At 35.8% G+C, this 20,408-nt stretch overlaps 1 protein-coding gene across 3 annotated transcripts in view; it reads right to left on the reverse strand.

Annotated features, from left to right (window-relative positions):
• Nucleotides 1–2,077: 2,077 nt before the first annotated feature.
• Nucleotides 2,078–20,408, reverse strand: part of BCKDHB (branched chain keto acid dehydrogenase E1 subunit beta) — a 47,690-nt gene continuing 29,359 nt past the window's right edge. The window contains exons 9-10 of one of the 3 annotated variants that reach the window (XM_063125792.1): nucleotides 4,104–4,252; nucleotides 2,078–2,446 (exon numbers count right to left, since the gene is read on the reverse strand). In XM_063125792.1, coding sequence (XP_062981862.1) covers nucleotides 4,112–4,252 — 141 coding nt within the window. In that variant the 3' untranslated portion in view covers nucleotides 2,078–2,446; nucleotides 4,104–4,111. Of the gene's footprint in view, nucleotides 2,449–4,096; nucleotides 4,253–20,408 lie in introns of all 3 variants that reach the window. The other 2 variants (XM_063125791.1, XM_063125789.1) reach the window with 2 other exon arrangements.

The raw sequence follows: 20,408 nt of genomic DNA on the forward strand, positions 1-20,408 counted from the left end.
AACTCACATCAAGTGTCTCTAACTATTTTATTTATGATAACCTGTAGCTACTGTCCTTCTGAAATGTTTTTAAGTTACTCAATTAGGGGCACCTCCACAATGTTCACATACAATTTTCCCACAAAACCATGTGTGAGAGGGCTCAAATCCCTTTTTATTCCTTCCCCCCGCCGCCCATTAACTTTAAAGGTACCTAGTACATAAAAACCCTGAACCCATCGTTCCGAATTTGCAAGCTATTGGTATGTATGCTATTTTTGCCCAACAGAACAGGTGGGTACTTACATTCTTTTTCTGATAACCCTGAAACTGGAATGGCTGCTCTTGCACAATCCCCCAAACCCACCCCGCACCTCTCTGTCTGGAATTTGGCAGGATTCATCACATCAGAAGAGGCTACTCTGTTTAAAAATGTTGTCTAATTTTATCTAAAAGCAAAGATGTTATAGGTGTTGGTTGATTTCCCAATGATGTTTGATGGGGAGGCACAAAACTTTGGATTTCATGAACTGAAGTTTTCATTCAGACCTGAGGCACATCAGGTGGCTTCTGAAGTGCTCCAAGCCAAATCAGGCTGCTTCCTGAATTGTGGAAACAGCATCTAAACTGAATCTTCGTTTAGTGCACATCCCTATTTTACATGCAGCAAATAACTGTAATAGTCAGCTCCCCAACTTATCTACATAGTGAAAGGAGTGGGGATTGTGTAACCACTATTTCAAGGCACCCTGTAAACCAAAGGTAGGGAGCTGAAGAGAGTTGGGGAGGCGCACTGAATACTCTGAGGGCCATACCCCTGCCCTGCCGCATAGGCTGCAACCGTAAGTGGCCACACAGCTGCATTCCCAGTCATTCTACTGAAATAAGGTGATTGGGGAACGTGTGTCTTGTTTTCCAGCAGAAAACAGCTGTTTCATGGGGCTTTGGGGAAGACAATTGTATTTATTTATTTATTTATTTATTTATTACATTTTTATACCGCCCAATAGCCGAAGCTCTCTGGGCGGTTCACAAAAATTAAAACCACAATAAAACACCCAACAGGTTAAAAACACAATTACGAAATACAGTATAAAAAGCGCAACCAGGATAAAACCACACAGCAAAATTGATATAAGACTAAAATACAGAGTTAAAACAGTAAAATTTAAATTTAAGTTAAAATTAAGTGTTAAAATACTGAGTGAATAAAAAGGTCTTCAGCTGGCGACGAAAGCAGTACAGTGTAGGCGCCAGGCGGACCTCTCTGGGGAGCTCGTTCCACAACCGGGGTGCCACAGCGGAGAAAGCCCTCCTCCTAGTAGCCACCTGCCTCACTTCCTTTGGCAGGGGCTCACGGAGAAGGGCCCCTGTAGATGATCTTAAGGTCCGGGTAGGTACATATGGGAGGAGGCGTTCCTTCAGATAACCTGGCCCCAAACCGTTTAGGGCTTTAAATGTCAATACCAGCTCTTTGAATTGGGCCCGGACCTGGACTGGCAGCCAATGAAGCTGGAAAAGGACTGGCATAATGTGATCTCGCCGGCCAGTCCCTGTTAATAACCTTGCTGCCCTATTTTGTACCAGCTAAAGCTTCCGGACCGTTTTCAAAGGCAGCCCCACGTATAACGCATTGTAGTAATCCAAGCGAGAGGTTATCAGAGCATGGATAACTGTATTCTTCTGGGAAACAAGGTACGTGCTCCCCACGTTGTCTTGGTTCCCAGCAGAATTGCTTGGAATCTGGCAATGCAGCACTAGTGTGAGTTGAGCCACAGTGGCAGTGTACCCAGTCCTCTGGGGGGCTGCATGGGCCACATGTCGTCCACGCCTGTCATGTACCTATTACATTTGTAATTTATGACGATCCTCATTAGTTGTGCCAGCTCCCATATACTTAAATAAGCTTTGAGCTAGCAATCTTACATAAAGACATTGGGATCACAGGTCGTTTTATAATTCCAACTTAAGTGTGTTGGATTTAAAAAACAATGTAACAGTTTATATCCACTGATCACTCAATGGTGTCTTAATGCCAAAGTGTACAACCACAGCCAGTTTTAGGTTAATATACATAGTAGGTTTATTGTGAAGTAATTGTAAACATACATTTATCAATTAAGGCAACAAAAAAAAGCAAAGCAAAGTCCTCTTGATTGCAGAATGTTTATTGAGTGCAACCAAAGGCTTAAATGTATCTGTTAAAGTATTTTAGCAGTCTCATTAACATGAAAAGTGCAGTGAAGGAGGGGGAAATCAGTCAATATTGTACAGCAATCACCTACCCAATCTTGATTCCACAGTTGGCAGAAATTTTGAGCTTTTGACGAATAGCCGAAATGAATATCCAGAATAATAAATCTGAGAAAATAATCTCACATAGTTCTTCTTTATAAAAAATAAAAAACCCAGTTTAATGCTAAAAGCTCCATTGATGGCAACTGCAATTTCTTCTTGTTCTTCTTACCTATGTAAAAACAGAAATAGAACATATTATTAGTGATTAGTAATTGCAGACCATAAAACATTTAAGTTGCATTCCTATGCATCCTTCCCTAAAAGTAACACCATTGAATACCCCTGATTGTGCAAGATATAACCTATGAGTAAAATGCATATAAGATTGAACTGTGTGTCTTACATTTCATATATACCACTGTATAAACATATGAAATCCTGTTCACCTTCACAGAACATTATATATATATAGTTTAATTTAATCCCGTGTTCTTGTAGAAATACCAGGTAACTCCAATTCTAGGTTCCTTTGTGGGGAAGTCTAACTTCACTGAAACATCCGTTCCCATAGCCAGAGAAACCAGGTGAAAAACTCTGCTCCTTCAAGCCTGCTGGTAAGATGTTGCTTGGTTAGATGTGCTTCTCATAGTTGCTTCAGTGTGCTCTGCTATGTAGCCAGCTGGTTATAAGCAGACCTCCATATGCTATGTGGCAATGAATCTATGTGCATCTAGTAAACTTACTTATCTATGTGTCTCTTGTCATTTTACCAGTTGATGCTTTTATCATGTTTTATTGGTTTGGTATCCTGCTTTGGGGTTATTTTATAACAAAAAGCAGGTAATAAATATTATAAATTTTAAAAAGGAAGGAATGGGCTGAAGTATGTTTTACAAAATTAAGCTACCATCATGGATGCATCCACTACCCTAGACCCTGAGAGTGAGATAAATAAATAGATATCCGCTTGTACAACAGGGCCTCCCCACTGCATCCCCCAAAAGCCACTCCTGAGGGTTGACAGACCCTCTGCATCTGCATGGGATGGGGCATGGTGGCTGCAGAATACAGAGATCAGAGGAATTTGGGATTGCTGACTTGCACAATCAGGGGTACTTTTCTGCTCACGCAAGATATTTTTCAATCCAAGCCATTGGCAACAACGGCCATAGCCAGACCAGGTCTATATCCTGGTATTGTCACAGGATCATCCCTGTGCATCCAAATGATGCTTGGACAAGTGGAGTTCACTCCAAATAAATCCAGCTGACAATACAGCAGTGCCATGACAAGATACCATATATGAGATATATCATTTTTAAAATGGCACACAATTAACTATTCAGTAAATTAACAGAATAAAAGATATGAATCACCATGGCTTGACAACGGGCAGCAAGGAAGGTTTTAAATGAAAACTAACATCAATATGATATATAAACAGTAATGATCCAAAAGGGAAATGTATTAGTTACTAAAAATGTCTTGATGTAGTAAGAAAGAATTCAGTGTATCAATTACCACAGCAGTCTGACCTAATTTTAATGGACAGCCAGAATAAAATAATTACAGATAGATTAAAATAATTACAATTTTGGCTCTAATTCAGGAACCAGAATCTCTTCCATAGCCACTTACCTACTTATATTTTTTCCTTAGCTCAAACGTTAAGAAATATTTGATGACTTTGCTCATTTGGCAATCCAATACTAAACATGTTTTCTAAACAGTTAGTCCGGCTGGATTCATTGAGACTTACTGCCTAGAAAGTTGGTTTCTGATTGCAATCTTAAACAATTTTTAGTTTTAAGAGATGGAAGGATTTAATCCTAACACTTTGTAGTCTTGCCCCAAAACTATCTCGACAGATACTTTCCCCCCCTCACCTGCATGATTAATACTTAATCATTTTCCGAAGTGCATCATAGCATTTCCATTTGTCTGGGATATAGAATGGCTCAAAGATGTGAGGAAATGGAGTATCATAACCACATATTCTTGAAATAGGAGCCTCCAGATTCAAGAAACACTCCTCCTGTTAATAATAATAAAAAGAACATGAGTAAATGTTAACAGTTTCAAAGGCCATTCTTCATATGTTAATACTTGCTGAACTATGCCAGTTTGGGAGTCGTGGGATTTGAAGCACACAATTAAGTGATGATGTCCTTGATGTGACCACTGGCTGGCTATTATGATATCCATTGCCACAAGATTCAGTGATAACCATTTGTTCAAATGGCCTTTAAAAACCACTTCATGGAGAAACAGATTAATGACTATTATAAAAAAAAACCTAATAATGGAACTTGCATATTCAAAACCAATACATTTTTTTAACCAGATGTTAAGAGCAAACCAAAGGCGGATGGCTACTGCCATCTTGCTTTGCTTGCAAGCTTCCAAGAACATCTGGCTAACTTTTGTTGGAGACAGAATTCTGGACTAGATAGAACTTGGGCCTGACCCAGGAAGGCAATTCTCACATTCTTATTCCTTACATCTGTGTTGTAGTAAAATATGAGCAGGTTTTACTTAGTATAACCAAACAAATAATCTGCCACTAAACAGATATTTCAGGAACAAACAATTTACATTCCTTATGATACATTTAAAGAACAAACACACGAGAGAGCATTATTGCATGGATACATTATATTATGGGATTATAATAGGATGCACTGAATATTAATTCTGAGCATTGCATTAGCTGAAGTTAGCATTCAAAATTAGTAAGATAAGCAGGTGCTAAATTTTTGTCTAGTTATGTACAATGATAATTTTTTTCTCCTGAATGGGTTAAGAAGTTAAGCAGAAGAACATAATTTATTGTTATTGCAGACAATTCATTTGTGTAATCACAAGGCATTGATCCACCTCTGAAGCTAACCAGCTTTGGAGAGGTCACTAACTGGCTGGAAGACTCCCCAGTAACTGCTCTACACTCACTAGAATGATAAAGAATGGGGTACAATTGAAACACAAGAGATTATTCCAGAATACTTACTTATGTTTTTGCTGGACCTATTCAGTGGAATTTTAAGATGTTTTTAGAACGTTTTTAGGATGTTTTAACAATGTATATTATGTCTTAATTCAGTTTTATGTATTTTATATTGACTGTTGTTCCCCGCCTCAATCAAAATGGAGAGGCAGGTAAGAAATTATTATTATTATTATTATTATTATTATTATTATTATTATTATTATTATTATTATTATTTTGTAAATCCATTATAAACTGACTTAAGACTTCATCTTTTAAGTGACTTCACCTTTTATTGCTTTCATTACTTTCATAAAGATTGTAAATGCCCCAAGGAATGCAATCATCTGATTTTGTTCTTCTTCCTATTTAATATTAATGTTAAAAAACATTAAAGTAATGCATGCAATGTCATTTCTATTGGCTTTGTTCCATATGGATTTACATATGCATCTAAACCCAACTGTATGTGTGTTATCATTTTTATCCTTTGCAATTACATACAGGGGAGGTTCAAAACTCACACTAAGCCAGGGTTCGTACAGGTACCTCTTCCATGGTTCCTCTGGATTCCTAGCTTACTATTGCTCGTAAATGCTGTCTGATCACTTAAAGCATGATGCGAAACTCGGGATCTCTGGTTTGTCTCTCACACAACAAAAAACCCAGTAACAAACCAGGGATTATTTCTTTAGTTTATTCGGGGAGAGAGAAGCCAGAAGTCCTGCTTTGCATGTCACACTTGCAGCAGGAATGATCAGGCAGTGTATATACACAGTTTCTCGCTTTCTCATAACATATTTGTTAGAAGACAAGCAATACTATACTGCAACCAGAAAAAATAGCAGATTATGCTCCCTGATATACCTATTATCCAGTTTATTAGCTTTCACCTTTTCAGTCTAACTACAGAAATTATCTTAAAATAGCTAATTTCATGCCTACAATATACCCACATCACATTTTAGTAGAGAATTTGTATTCCTCACATCAGAAAAGTCATAGCCCAGATAGTTGTTTATCAGTTATAACACCAGAGAAAGGCAGTAGGAACCATACATTCAAATGTCACATTTCGATGACAAAGAGATAGAAGTAGCTATATCTAGCTCCTTATTCAAATTCTTTTCATAGAATAAACTAAAGGAACTATAAAATGTACTTATAGTCCTTCATTTATTACAGGATGTACATGAAGAATGTTTATTTCATAATGCATATTATTAAATTATAGCTTGATAACTGCAAGTTATATTCTCTACCATACTGTAAATCTGGCTATAGGGGAAATATTCCTTTAAAAAAAATGAACACCAAGCATATGAGGGGATCAACAATTAAACTTTTTTTTATTATACTAATGCAATCTATCCAGAGGACCCTAGATAATCTGTAAGTCTATAAAAGGAAATCAGATAGTGACATATTTGAGACAATGTACACCTCTTTCTCAGAAGAACACAATGCACAGTAAGGTCCTGATGTTCACCTTAGGAGTACTAATAACAGAACATTTAGTGTTGCAACACCCGCCGTCTGGATCACACTTCCAACTGACATCAGACAGCTATCTAGAATTTTGGCATTTAGACATCTCTTTAAGACCTAAGCAGGCTTTCCCTGAGGTGTGGCCCAGCCAGTTACAGATTTATTGATAAGTAGAATGCTAATTATTTTTATATTTTAGTGTGAAGTAATTATGTTCACCACTTTCATAATATTGTTGGGAAGTGGTATATACAAATTCTGAAATAAATACAAAATATACAAATCATCAACATTATTCTGCCCTCTGGGAAGGGGGTGCCAATTTTGTGGAACAACCCATAAAATTATTTCCCACTTATGTAGCTGGGACATTCAATTGTTTCCCAGATTCACAGTAGCTGTTTACAGAGAAGCAATTCCCATACCACTGAGAGAAAGTCTAAAGAGCATCCAGGTATCTTCACTAAATATAGAAGTCTAAACAATAGGAATTATCAGTCAATTTAAGGTATTTGACCTTCAGAGCTACCCTGTTACATCCACTTCTCTTCTACCATTTCTTTCTTTGCTCAATGGCAGAGAATGTACAAAGACAGCAATAGCAAACTCATTTCTATCTGGGCTGGTGAAAATTATTATTTACCTGACACTATTAAGCCACCAGTTCTCCCATTTATGTCAGATGGGGAACAGAGTCTCTGTGCCTTGATAGGCTAAGGCAGGAGGCAATCCACAGGCAGTTCGTGCTGCTTGCATCTCCCACTTTTCACTATCTGAACATCAATTAGGATTTTAAGACACTCCAGTGAAAACGTATTGGATAGGTGTTGTTGTTTTTAAAATCCTTGCCAAGAAAGGTTAGGAAAGAGAGAAGACTCCAACATTCTTGGTGAAAATAAATGTACTAGCTGAGTGATGTCTTAAACCTCAAACTTTTTTTCAGCAAACAACCACAAGGACAAACAAAGAAAAGGTGGCAAATCAATGAGACAGACAGGGATGAGTGGAGGAACCAAGATGAAAAAAGTAGAGAGTCAACAAGCCACATGGAGAGAAGAGCACTGGCTTCCCATTCTTCAACTTCTGCTCAGTCATCAACCCTTGCCCCAGATCAGCCTTCTCTAATTTGATACTATTCAGCCGAGGGGCATGGCTAATTTAGCACTCCAAGACATTATGGGAAATTTTAAATTGTGGTTCATAGCTGCCCAGGGTGTGCAGGAGGTGGATGGTTAGGAAAGCATCAACCGTGGTGGGCCTACCAAGCTGCTGGGGCCCTGGGAGCTGCCCAAGGATGTCAAGATGCTAATGCTGTGTCTGCACAGCACACCATTACACTGAAGATTTCAGTTTAAGCAGATGTTTTTAGTGTGACCTCTTATACGGTACGTTCTTAGACTTTGTTCACACAAGAGTTTCTGAGCGTTCAATACATTATTTAGGACTAAACTAGAAGCACAGAAAACACCAAAAAATGAAAGTACCAGATTATTCCTTTGGTGTGTGTTGCACCATATTCTCTGATCCTCATTCTGTCATACAGAATAAGAGGAATCAGCACTCTTATCTTGTATGAACATAGGAACGGAACATCTGAGCATATGAACATGACCTTATGCTTAGGGCAAAACTTTCTTTTAACTTGATACAAAAGGAAGGGAGACCTTGCATTCCCATGTTACGCTCCTTCACAAAGAAATAAAAAAGTATCTATTTGAAATCATTTGTGCCTATGCTTAGCATTAATACAATGGCTTTAAATTACAGATTAATATAGAATTACACTTTCCTTAAATATTTTACCACTACTTTTTCCTTTCAAACAAATAAAAAAGCTTATAACACTATGCATTCTGCCAGTTTTTCTTTTAATTATTTTCGCTCTGCAGTTAATAAATCTATTCAATATGATTTTGGTTTTGCTTCAGTTTTAGAGCTATATTTTCTTTTAACCAATAATATCAATGTGAAACCCACATAAAACCAGTTCTGCTGACAAAGTGAAATGAAATTAGAAAGTAAATTGCTACTTGTATTTTTAAAGTATATAATGAAAATGAAATGTATAAAAAATCTAAAGTATTAATATCTGTTCGATATAATGCAGCATACCCATATAAAAAAGCAGTTCATCACCAAACTGTTTATCAAGGCTGCAATGCTACACAATTTCAACTAATGTTGGCTAATTTTAAATATACAGCATATTAACAAGGATAGATGGATGATCGAAGAAAATTAGAGGCTGAGAGAGTAAGCTGTGAACCAGGAGATACCTTGTTCCGATCATACTTCTGCAATGAAGTCAGAAGTTAGCTTTAGGCAAAACATCATCACAAAGGCTCAATCCCTCATTTAAAATGTGGAAATAACTGTTTCAAAGATAACTGAAAATATATATATGCAATACAAGAAACCCATCCTGCTGCAGCGCCCCACTCAACACGCTATTCTGTTCCTAAAGATCCCTTGCTGTAGAGAGAATGGAGAGTTGAAAAATGCACATTCATGGAACAAAAGTTACAATCTCATCATTGTATGTATGTGTGTAAGGGTACAGCTGCACAAATTTAGTGTTATTTTACAGGATATGGGAATTAAAATGTGCCCATAATTCCCATGAAAGACAAAGAACATTGTGTGGGAAATATGCAAAATTAGTACCAGTTTATAGAAGGTCATCCTCAACTGAAATGCTATCAATTAAAAAGATGGCTGTCAGTACATAGCAACATATACTCCTGCCCCTCTCAGAATGCATATTTATAGTGACATTACCTAGAATTTATTATCAAGTATTCACGATTGGTTTCACACAAACAAATAATGTTCCCTGATCTTGAAGAAATCACAACTTGTACAACTAGGGAAAAAAGATTAATACCTTCAGACAGGAGAAGGTAGCCTGGTGCTCTCCAGTTGTTTTGGACTGCAATTCCTTGACCATTGGCCATGATGGCTGGTGCAAATTGTGGTCCAAACATCTGGTGGACATCAGGTTGCCTGCTCCTGCCTTAGGAAAAAGAATAGCAGGAGATCAAATCAGAATAACTGATTTAAAGTTCAGCAGGATAGGTGTATAGTATTGGGAAAGAGCCAGTAATACCTAAACAAGCAGCAGTGGAGATGGGTGCTTGGCTCAGCTGACTATTGGTGTTAAAGCACACATTTCGGAGCAGGGATACATGGAAGGAATGGTCTACCATTGCATTAACTGACATGGTATTATTTGCAAGACCCACTCATCCAGCTGTTTAAACACTCCAGGCTGGATCCAGACATGCCATCCCGTGAAGAGAAGCACACCCTTCCATTCTTGGGACTCTGAACTGGCAAAGGTTATCTCTGAAAAATGGGCAGGAAACAATTTCTGTGATTCCTTCTATTCCATCTCCAACACTGTTCTAGAAGATCCTCAACCCTTTGAAGGATATTTTCAGGAAGTGTGCAATTCCACTGGTAGGACTTTCCCATAATTAGAACTCCACTCAGGAGAAGTCTAGATCCAAACATTATTTCTTTATTTACAATATTTATATACCACTCCCTATTCAGAATTTCGGAGGGGTGGACAAAATAAAAACGGAATAAAAACATATTAAAATATATATTTTTAAAAGAAACAAAGTATAAAATAAACCGTGGCTGGTCATTAAGGGAAGACTTCCTGGAACAATTACATTTTTAGAAGGTGCCAGAAGGAATACAAAGCTGGCGCCTGCCTGACCTTCAGAGGCACGGAATTCCACAGCCACCACACTGAAGGCTCTTCCCATGGTGAACTCCAATTGGACGATAGGTCTATGTGGAAGGTTAGTAAGGAAGAGTCTCTCAAACTGTCAGTTTCTCAAGTACTACATATTGTGTGTAAAGAATCCATGAAACATGGAAATGGTTAGGATAAAGGTGCCAGATTGAATCCTGTACAAGCTGAGGTTCAGTATATTTTAATTTAGCTCTTGTAAAAATTGTAACTCTAATTCATCTGAAAGCTCTGTCTATGTCCCTTTCTTATAATGATAATCAGGTTAAGTGTTGAAAGAGAAATCAACCATGCTAGAAAAAAAAAGTTCTTTCATGCTTTAGAGGCTAACCATAGCTCTACAGTGGAATTTGAATATTAGAACATTGATAGTTTACAGGCATCTGGTAATAGCTTTGTCAATTTAATATAGACCCACAGACAGTGGCATAAAGATTTTATGTATTTTCAATTTTAAACGAAAATGTATTTGTAGCAAAAGCTATGCTTTTACATAAACAGGCATATGGCATTCTAACATGCACATTTCTAAAATGAAATGTGATACTAGCCTCCTTTTAAGAATACACCATTCATTGCTACCCACCCAAGGGGCCTTCCAGGAATTAATTGCAGAAACTTGGGCTTGCAGATAGCTCCTTTGTGTGACAATACCAAACAGTAAAAGTTTGGCTGCATTCGGACAAAAGGCCAATCTTTAAATACTTCTAAGATTCATACATTTCAGCTTTCCAATAAAAGCATGGAGCTTTCAAATTACTTTCTTTTTTCAAATTCACCATCTGAATTGCACTTGGACTCTCCTATATGCAAGCTGTTTCTTGTATTCCTTTTGGATTTCACTGATGCTATACTTCAGCTGTCTTGTTGTAATAAATTATAAAACTTCCGACTTGAATTAAGGTGATTAAAATAAAATGAAAAGTTCAAAACTATTCATTTTCAGGTACATCTGAATCTAAATTCCTCGCAGTAATATTAAAAAAGTTACATACACTCAACATTTGTTTGCTTTATTTTTAAGTAATTGTTTCTTACTTTTATATAGGATACACTTTATTTCATAAAGAAGGCATTTTGAATAATTGTGAATTTATATATTTGTTAACAGTTTGCATTTATTTCTGAACAATAGTATGGTTTTAAATACTATAAAGATGAAAATGAAAAAAGACTGTGCATCTTTTGGAGTTGTTTTTAAGGGCATCTTGAGATAAATTTCCTTATGCTTCATATTTTCCCCCCTTGGGGAATCCCACTTTCTCACATCAAAAGGTTTATTTATGCAAACCAGATTTTGATTCAACATTATTTTCCTCAATGCTTTGATCAAATTTTCATTCTCTGGGGTAAAAGGAGAGAGAGAGAGAGCTTCAAATGTCAATTTACTGAATCTTCGATGAGTAAGTGCAACAGTGCCCATCCAAATGCATGTGTTCTAAAATGCAGAATAATATTCTTGCTAAGCTTTGATCATCATTTTCCGAGTCTTACAAATGGAAAAAAATGTTTACTTTAAAAAGTGATAGAACAATCAAGTCAGTAGGAGTTGTCTATACCAATAGTGTTTGTTATATGACATTTGATTTAAATATGTCTAATATACTTACATGATATTTAAATCCTAATACTTTTAAAGTTCTAAAAAATACATGGTATTGTTTTCTAGTACTAACTTGAACATATGAAAATAGTTAAATACACATAATAAATGTCTTTTATACCCTACCAAATAAAATCCTGGTAAAGAATGCAATGGAGGAACAGGAAAGGAATCTCTTTTTAGTATTAAGCAAAGCCATGAGGAAAACCTGTGTATGCACAATTAACGCTGAACTTCAGCATAGAAACTAGAAATTCACTTTTTCTTTAACTAATGACAAAAAATAAAATGCTAGACTGTAATCTGGTGCCCTATTACACACATTCCATTAGAATAAAAATCAATCAGACTAAACATGCAAAAGTGAATGCCTGAATTCAGTGTGAAATACCCTAATTTTCATGTGAAACTCTTTCTGAAATGCTTGAAACAATGGTTTGGAACGAAGCATTGGAAGCAATTTCCAAAGTTTGGAAACATGGTTTCTAAATTGATAAATTTGAGTCACAATCAAGTACATTACTAAGTGCAGGCACCTTCTAACAGCTTAAAAAAGACCTGATCCTTTGCTCAAACATTAAAAGATATGCAGTAATATATTCATTATTTTAGTCTTAACCTCTTTTGTGCAGGAGTATACAATTGTTGCAGATGTTTTAGAAAACAACGTTAAAATAAAACCAGTAAGATTAAAGTAGTTAAGCACAGACTATTAGAAAGACAATCAATAGTGACAATATTTGGTGTGTGATGTAACCGTAAAGTTGTTATTCTACTCACATCTACAGAATCATCACAGAATTATTTTAGAGTACTTTTTACAATCCCAAATTTATGATAAAGTAGTAAATCAATAAGCAATGGCATATTAATACAGCACGATATAAATCAAAGGAAGTTACTTAGAAACTAAACACAGAGCCAAAAAAGTGCCATGTAGAAGGTCTAGAAACTCACGTCCATCAAGAGGTTTTACTGTGAAACAAAGTACAAAAATAACAGTTGTGCAGCTGAAACATTTTTTACAACGTACTTGCATATTAGCACGCGCAAGATCATAAAAAATGTTTATTTAATGTGATTTATATTATTACTGATTAGTTTTCTATACCTAGCCACATAGAACATTCTTCTCTGCTTCACTGAATTTGTTAATATTGCCATAAATTATATACATCAGTTTGAGGGATGCCGGGGTCCTGTATTGACAGAACTTACCATTAACATAAGAAAGGGAATTTCAAACCTGCAAAAGGCTTTTTGAATTCCTTTTCTTCACATGATTAGACCTGACCAAGACTTAACGTCTTGATTTTCAAAAGACTTGCAATCCTGAACTGTGAAAACATCCTGCACAATCCATGTAGAGGTAACAGAGTTTGAACCTTACGTATAGCAAAACGAATATAGATTGAGCAAGAATAGAATGACATCATTTAATGTTTACTGCTAGACTGAAACTGATTGCAGAACAATTTTCTATTCTACATAGAAAAACTATCAAGCAACAAGTGGTTAACAGCTAGGGGCTTAAGAATACATTTTAAAGAGGATCTAAAGTGCTGAAACACAAGAACAAATCCAATTAAATTGCCAGTTGTCTTTTTTAAGGGGAAGTTGTGTACATATTTTAGCAAACGATTAAATTCATAATTAAAGCCTCAATCAATATTGTCAGGCGAAACCACCACTTCGAGCGCAAAAAACCCAAAACAAAACCCGCATTTAAAGCCTAGCTGCATTAGATTCCTTGTACATGTGTCTTAAATAAACCACATGAAAAACGAAATAAACTATGCTGAAGGGCAGGGAGGTCTTCATTTGTTAAAAAAAAAAAGTAAGCAGTTTTACTCTGATTATACCTTGCATTTATTTTAATCTACTATTCCCACAAAAGGTAGTTTAATCTGTTCCTGTAATCTCTGTAGTTCTCAAAATGTAAATTAAAGTTTCTCTGTTGACATAATCATAATTTTCATCTAACTTTTTTTATAACACAGATGCCTCAATGTGGATATTGCTACTTTTTCCTAACATACAGCATTTGAGTACATAGCCTGTTGACTGTATGCATGCAAAGATTGATACTATCTCTTTTTCTCAATTTCTGCACTAACTCTCAGTGCCCGTCAATCAAATATAAAGTTGCACTCTATTCTGTTTCATGTAAACATATTAAATTCAACACATTTTAAATTCTCATTACAGTAAATAAATATACTATTCTTTAGAAGGAGAGATGAAATTGTAATTATCATTACAGAAAGATAATGTACGAACAGACAAGGGTCAACAGGGGAGAATTTGTAAATTGAGATTCCTAACTGTGAATAGATCTGATTGTGGGTTGGACCCCAACATCATGTACATGTCAGAATCATACTACATGGGCACCAATGAAGATTCTCTTGATAGTTCTCCCTCCTCCACCACCAAAATGGAAAACTTCATTGAAGTAGTGGAGGATTAAAAAATAAATAAACTGGCTTTTGGCAATTAGAGGCAAAGTGGAAGCTAAGTTTTGAATAGTGATTTTCTTCTGAAAAATAATTTTTAAAAGGGGGTTATACCTCAAGAGCTCATAACACAGGCTACAGGTTCAATTAAAATTAAGTCAGCAGCTTTGTCAAATTCATATCTTACAAATTTAATCTTAGAAATTTAATGTTATGTTAGTATTATGATGAGCATCCTCACTTTGCATCATCCACATGCTTTTGAGAAAACTGCACTTTTTAAAATAAAGAGCTTTTATCATCATTTCTTCCAGTGTATGAAAAAAACTCTATAATTTCCCCAAAGTCCTAAAAATACTACGGCTGAATTGTTTATGTGCTGTTTTATTACAACTTATATTTTAGCTTGAAAAATAACACAGTATACTTCGTATACTTAGTATATGCGCAAACTGAAGAACCCAGGTCAAGACTAACAGCTATTTTCTGAAATTTGTCAATGCCCTTCCCGCATTCTTATTGAAGTTAGATTGTTGAAAGTTGCAAACAGAAGTCCAAAATGTTTCTCTCTTCTCATGCTGAGTGACACTCTCTATCAACTTGCCAGGAATTCCAAGTATATACCATCTGGACAAAAAAACTTATCAAACTATACTCAACCTCAATTTTATAGCCATTGTAATTACCAGGGCTGTTCATACAACACCATTTTCTCCTGCTCAAGGATGAAAAGCTAACCAACAGCTATCATAGCTTTAGGTTTCTATAAAACTGCCCATAGAATTATGTAAGAAGATATGAACGAAACAAACCATTATCTTTGGTAGCAAGTACGACCGCTGGCAGTTATCCACTTATCACTGTGATGGTTGAATGAATTACACGACGAGAGAAGTGCTGTGATTCATCTGATAAAGCATAGAACTACAAATATTTGCCATTTGATACAGACCAAATAATCTCAGAAACACTTAATCCACACAATTGAAAAAAAAGCATTGCTCCAGTCACTGACCTCTGTTTGTCAATATCAAATGACTTTGCCATCTCTCCTGGGCACTTATGAACATTCAATGATGTCACAGCAGCTCAAACAATCCAATGAGGGTAGGAAGAGAACTTACAGGAAATAGCCAAGTTAAAATATATTCTATTGTCTGGTGATCAGTGTTTTTGGAATAGTTGTGCTGTTATACAAAATCAGTTGTGAAACAGCTCTCATTAATGTCTTCAGAGGTAACTGGAGCTTCCTAATAATCCTTATGGTTAAACTCTTCACATGGTGTGTGCCAATATTTCTAAAAATCCACAGATCTTATAGATAAGTGACTAATGGAACAGAATTTTGGTAATTCCCTCTCCTGCACAAAATGCAATAAATCTTTGTCAATGACTGAAATGCATCTTTTCTCTGAATTACAAATTATTGAAATTACATCAGCCAACCTTTCCACACTCAGATATGCCCTTACGTAATTATAAAATCTATGAGTTCTTTTAATAATACTAAAAATTAACTACTTTCATATTGTGTGTGTGTTCGAGCCACTGACATTTGGCACCTACTTTGGAACAAAGATGTTTCTGTGAGTCAACTCTTTCTAATATTAATCCTCCATCCACTTTTAATCTGGCAAGATAAATGTAGTGGGTTTCCCCACCCCACCCTCCAAGTATGACTGAAGCCTATCTTTTTATATATGCTTCATGTCTGAAGGATATATATCTAAATTTAATATTTTGGATCTTTTGGCATTCCAAATGAACTCTCAGATTGTAAGGAACCAAAAACAGCATTTGCAAACACTGGTAGTAATTGTTGCCAATGCATTTCGTATTATTCTGCAGAATTTGGTATTATTCTGCAGCTCTGAATGTAGATAATAAGAATGTTACTTCTCACAACGTATCTTTAAACATTAGAACTGCACTCTCCAAGATACAACTAGAGCTCCCTATCAACCCACTGCTTCGTTAGGAAACTATCCCTTTTTTATGGTGTAAGATGATATCATGGGATGTTACCTTTCCAAACTGGCAGATTTAACACTAAATCCTTCAGTTTGGCATTTAAAGCCAATTCTATGTTTCGTTTTAAATAACACTGCCAAACAAAATAAAATATGCTTTTAAGCTTTACTTTTTAAACTTTGACATGTTAAATGAATGGTGTTTTAGGTTTTTACAGAACATTTTCACAGCAAAGTCCAGTCACATTCAATCTATGGCAAGTAAAAGTCTGAAGCCAATTAAAGTAACTTTTTTTTTCCTTTACAAAACTGGAATTAAACTTATATAACACAGTTTGTGTATGATTATCTAATATAAAATAAGACATTAACTATAAATGAATACTATAGTTGATAGGTCAATCTGAGGCTAAACTATCATTATTTGCGAATATTAACAAACTTTTATGTATTTTTGAAGATAAAAGGAAAATATATCACAGTTCATAAAACATGTGTTGTATGTTGAGAAATAGTATTTTGAACGAATATCTTCTAATTTATCTAGGTTAAATTTATGTCTAGAAGCATACTTCCAATCAAACTGGTTTGAATTGAAATTTTATTTTTGCAGCTGCACTTAAAAGTATAACCCAAAACACACTTTAGAGAGTGAGGTTTAACAGTAGGAGAGAGACATGCGCTAAACGAACTAAAAAAAAACCCCACACAATTAAATATGAAGATCTAAATTTATTAAATTTCAGCTTTGGTGGAACATTTTTTGGTACTCCTGAGAATTACTACACAGGTAGCCAAGAGTTATAAATCATAGTTGGTAAACATAAACTCAACAGTACGACAATACTTCTGCTTAAGACAAATAAAGCCTATGACAAACTAAATACCACGAGAGATATGTTTGCGGAAAATATCGGATGACTATAATTCACAATTTACACTCTATTGATCTATTCAGTAGCCAAAAAATGTAGCAAGGGGAGTCTGTGGGGACAGATGAGGACAACCATTGAGTTCACATTGTAGAGCAATACCCCTTAATGTTATTCTCACAAAAAAGCTCTTTCAAGCTCACAAAAGATTATGAAACAAAGTTACTTTCCAGTCCTCTAATAAGGATGCTAATTTCAGTAATTAGGTATATCTTTTTATTACAACAACTAACAATTTCACTGGTCTAGTCTGATCTAGGTGCACAATGTCCTATCGCAATGCATTATACATGGTGATGCTGTTGAAGATAACTGAGACGCTTCAACTGGTGTAGAATATGGACGCCAGAGTTTGGCTGGTATAGCCAGGTTGATGCATATTACACCCTGTATTAAAGGAACTTCACTGGCTGCCTATTTGCTTCTGGGCACAAAATGCTGTTACTTACCTTTAAAATTAAAATGCTTGGGTGCGCTAAAACATTGTTACTTAGCATCAGAAAGATTCTAACATGGCTGATAGGTGAGCTTCTATAATGAGGGCATTACATAGTCAGGGTGCCACTTTCCCTTGCTGACACATAGTGATAAAGGCATCTGAAGAATAGGGTGACCATATGAAAAGGATAGGCCTCCTGTATCTCTAACAGTTGTATAGAAAAGGGAATTTCAGCAGGTGTCATTTATACGCATGCAGCACCTGGTGAAAGTCCCTCTTCATCACAACAGTTAATGCTGCAGGAGCCTTGCCCTCTTTTGTATTTGGTCACTCTAGCTATACTATACTAGAGCTATACTAGAATGACCAGATGCAAAGGGTGAGATACTGGCCGTAGCCTGGATGACAGCCTTGTGTTATTGTATTATTGTGGAGTGTTGTTCGAGGAGGAAAGTAGGCCTGTTCTAATTTTAGGTTGCTGCTTCACTCTTTTACTGCCCTGTATGGATATATTCCAACGATACTCCTTTTATAAGTAAAAAGGGGAAGCAACAAATAGATACAAGACCTGGTTCTAAGAGTGAAAGAACATGTAAATTAACATGGGTTAGTCGTCAGATTTGCACCGCATTTAAGAAAATAGATGACGTATCAAAGGGAAACTCTGTTTAAATCAACCTTTTTTCTTGCTGATTTAAATCATGATTTAAAATGCCTTGATTTAAATCAATCCACTTCAACAGTGGCCCTGTTCTTGTTATTTCCATCCCAGAACAGGAAAGACGAGGGCTGTCAAGCAAGCATTGCACAGCTGGGATTTAAATGTCTAGGTTCAGAAATATGCAACTAAGCCCAGCAGAAAACACTGCACTAGGATGATTTTGGCAAACTTGCAAGTGCTCATCCCAACACCCTGGTATTACATGATACCAAATCTCAAAAAATACTGTTTGACAGCATTGATAATTTCACACATATTCCTATTATCTTCTACAAATAAGTATTCTGACCCAAATATATTCTTGTATATAAAGTCTTAACATTATGCTTTTAAGGGGCATCTTAATCAAAAGCAGTATTATCAACATGTAATTTTTATTTGGTTAATTTCTTCTGAGTTATCATCTCTCTAGCCACATTTTTCACACTGTCATAAGTTTTATGCTTTCCTATTTCCTTGTTTTCCATTTGGCTATTTCATCTTTCAAGCCTATTTTATTGTTCTACAGTTCATTAATTTTGTCTGCCAACTCAAGAACTCAACCTAATACTATGATCTATGGGAATGTGGCAATCTTTTAGAACTTGTGATTATTGCCAGCTGAACTGCAAGAGATTTTTAAAAAGTCAGGAAAATGGCTATATGGCAAATTTTGAATATCTGGTTATGTTTTAGAAATTAATATTTAAGAAATGTAATGTATTTCAAGTCATTCCGTGTCAAAAGAACTGAAAATCACTGATGATCAGAACAATTACCTTATCATGTCAACATAAAATTGTTGGCCAAGTCTATGAGAAGTACATACCAACAACAACCATTCTTTTAAAAACATTTGAAGAGTGAGAGGGAGTTATCAAACTCTTTCACAAACTGTAAAAAGCGGAGTCATTATCGCTTTCTATTCTAAAGTATCACAAACTGACATAATTATGTCCAGCGAATCCCCTTCTACCCTCAATGAACTGTGTGTTAAGTGCTGTCATACATGTGGAAAGAAATTTTAAAAAGTCTTGCCAGCCACAATGATCACACAAGTTATGGCTGATTATTACCTGTGTTCCATTAGTGCCTTTGACAGAGTGCTAGGACTGCTCACATGGACAAACGAAAAAGGTTATGTGGATTAGCTCTTAGCACCTACATTTGAAGCTTTATGAGATTATGGCTTTTTCAGCTGCTGCAACCTATTGGATAATTGTGTGAAGAAACTATTTTCTGCATCACTTATACAATGCATCATATTTCAGTCTAGAGGGCTTTGTTTTTTAATGACATGTTAATTTCTGTCTTTGTCGGGAGCTTCATTGAATAAAACCCAAAATTCTCCAGGACAAAACCATATGAAATAAAATGACAGAGCACAAGGAAAAACTCCTAAGTTGACAAGAAAAGAAAAGGTAGGCTTAGCATAGTTTCAAAAATCATACAATGCTATACTCACTTGCCTAGGAGTAAGTCCCACTGAACTGAATGAGACTTACGTCCAACTAAACATGCAAATGATTGCACAGTCAAGCATCTTTCGGTTAAGGTTCATTCTGATTGCATGTTCCTTTATGAATATAACACTATGAGATGCAAAATGATAACACCCTTATAATAACCTATATATTGTTATTCAGTTTCTTCTAGACCTCACAGTAAGGATGAAATAACTATGTGTAAATAGAAATTACCATCCATTCCAACTGGACTCCCTTTATTTAAGTTTTATTACTTCCATGTGCAAAAAGTAAAAGCCTGCTCTGATCTCTGAGATTTTTGGCATCCCACTATGAACTTAATCCAGCAAAAATGGATTGGGGGGGGGGGGTTGTTGTTTTATTTTCA

Source organism: Elgaria multicarinata, chromosome 4 (genome assembly GCF_023053635.1).
Source record: "Elgaria multicarinata webbii isolate HBS135686 ecotype San Diego chromosome 4, rElgMul1.1.pri, whole genome shotgun sequence".
Taxonomy (NCBI): Eukaryota; Metazoa; Chordata; class Lepidosauria; order Squamata; family Anguidae; genus Elgaria; species Elgaria multicarinata.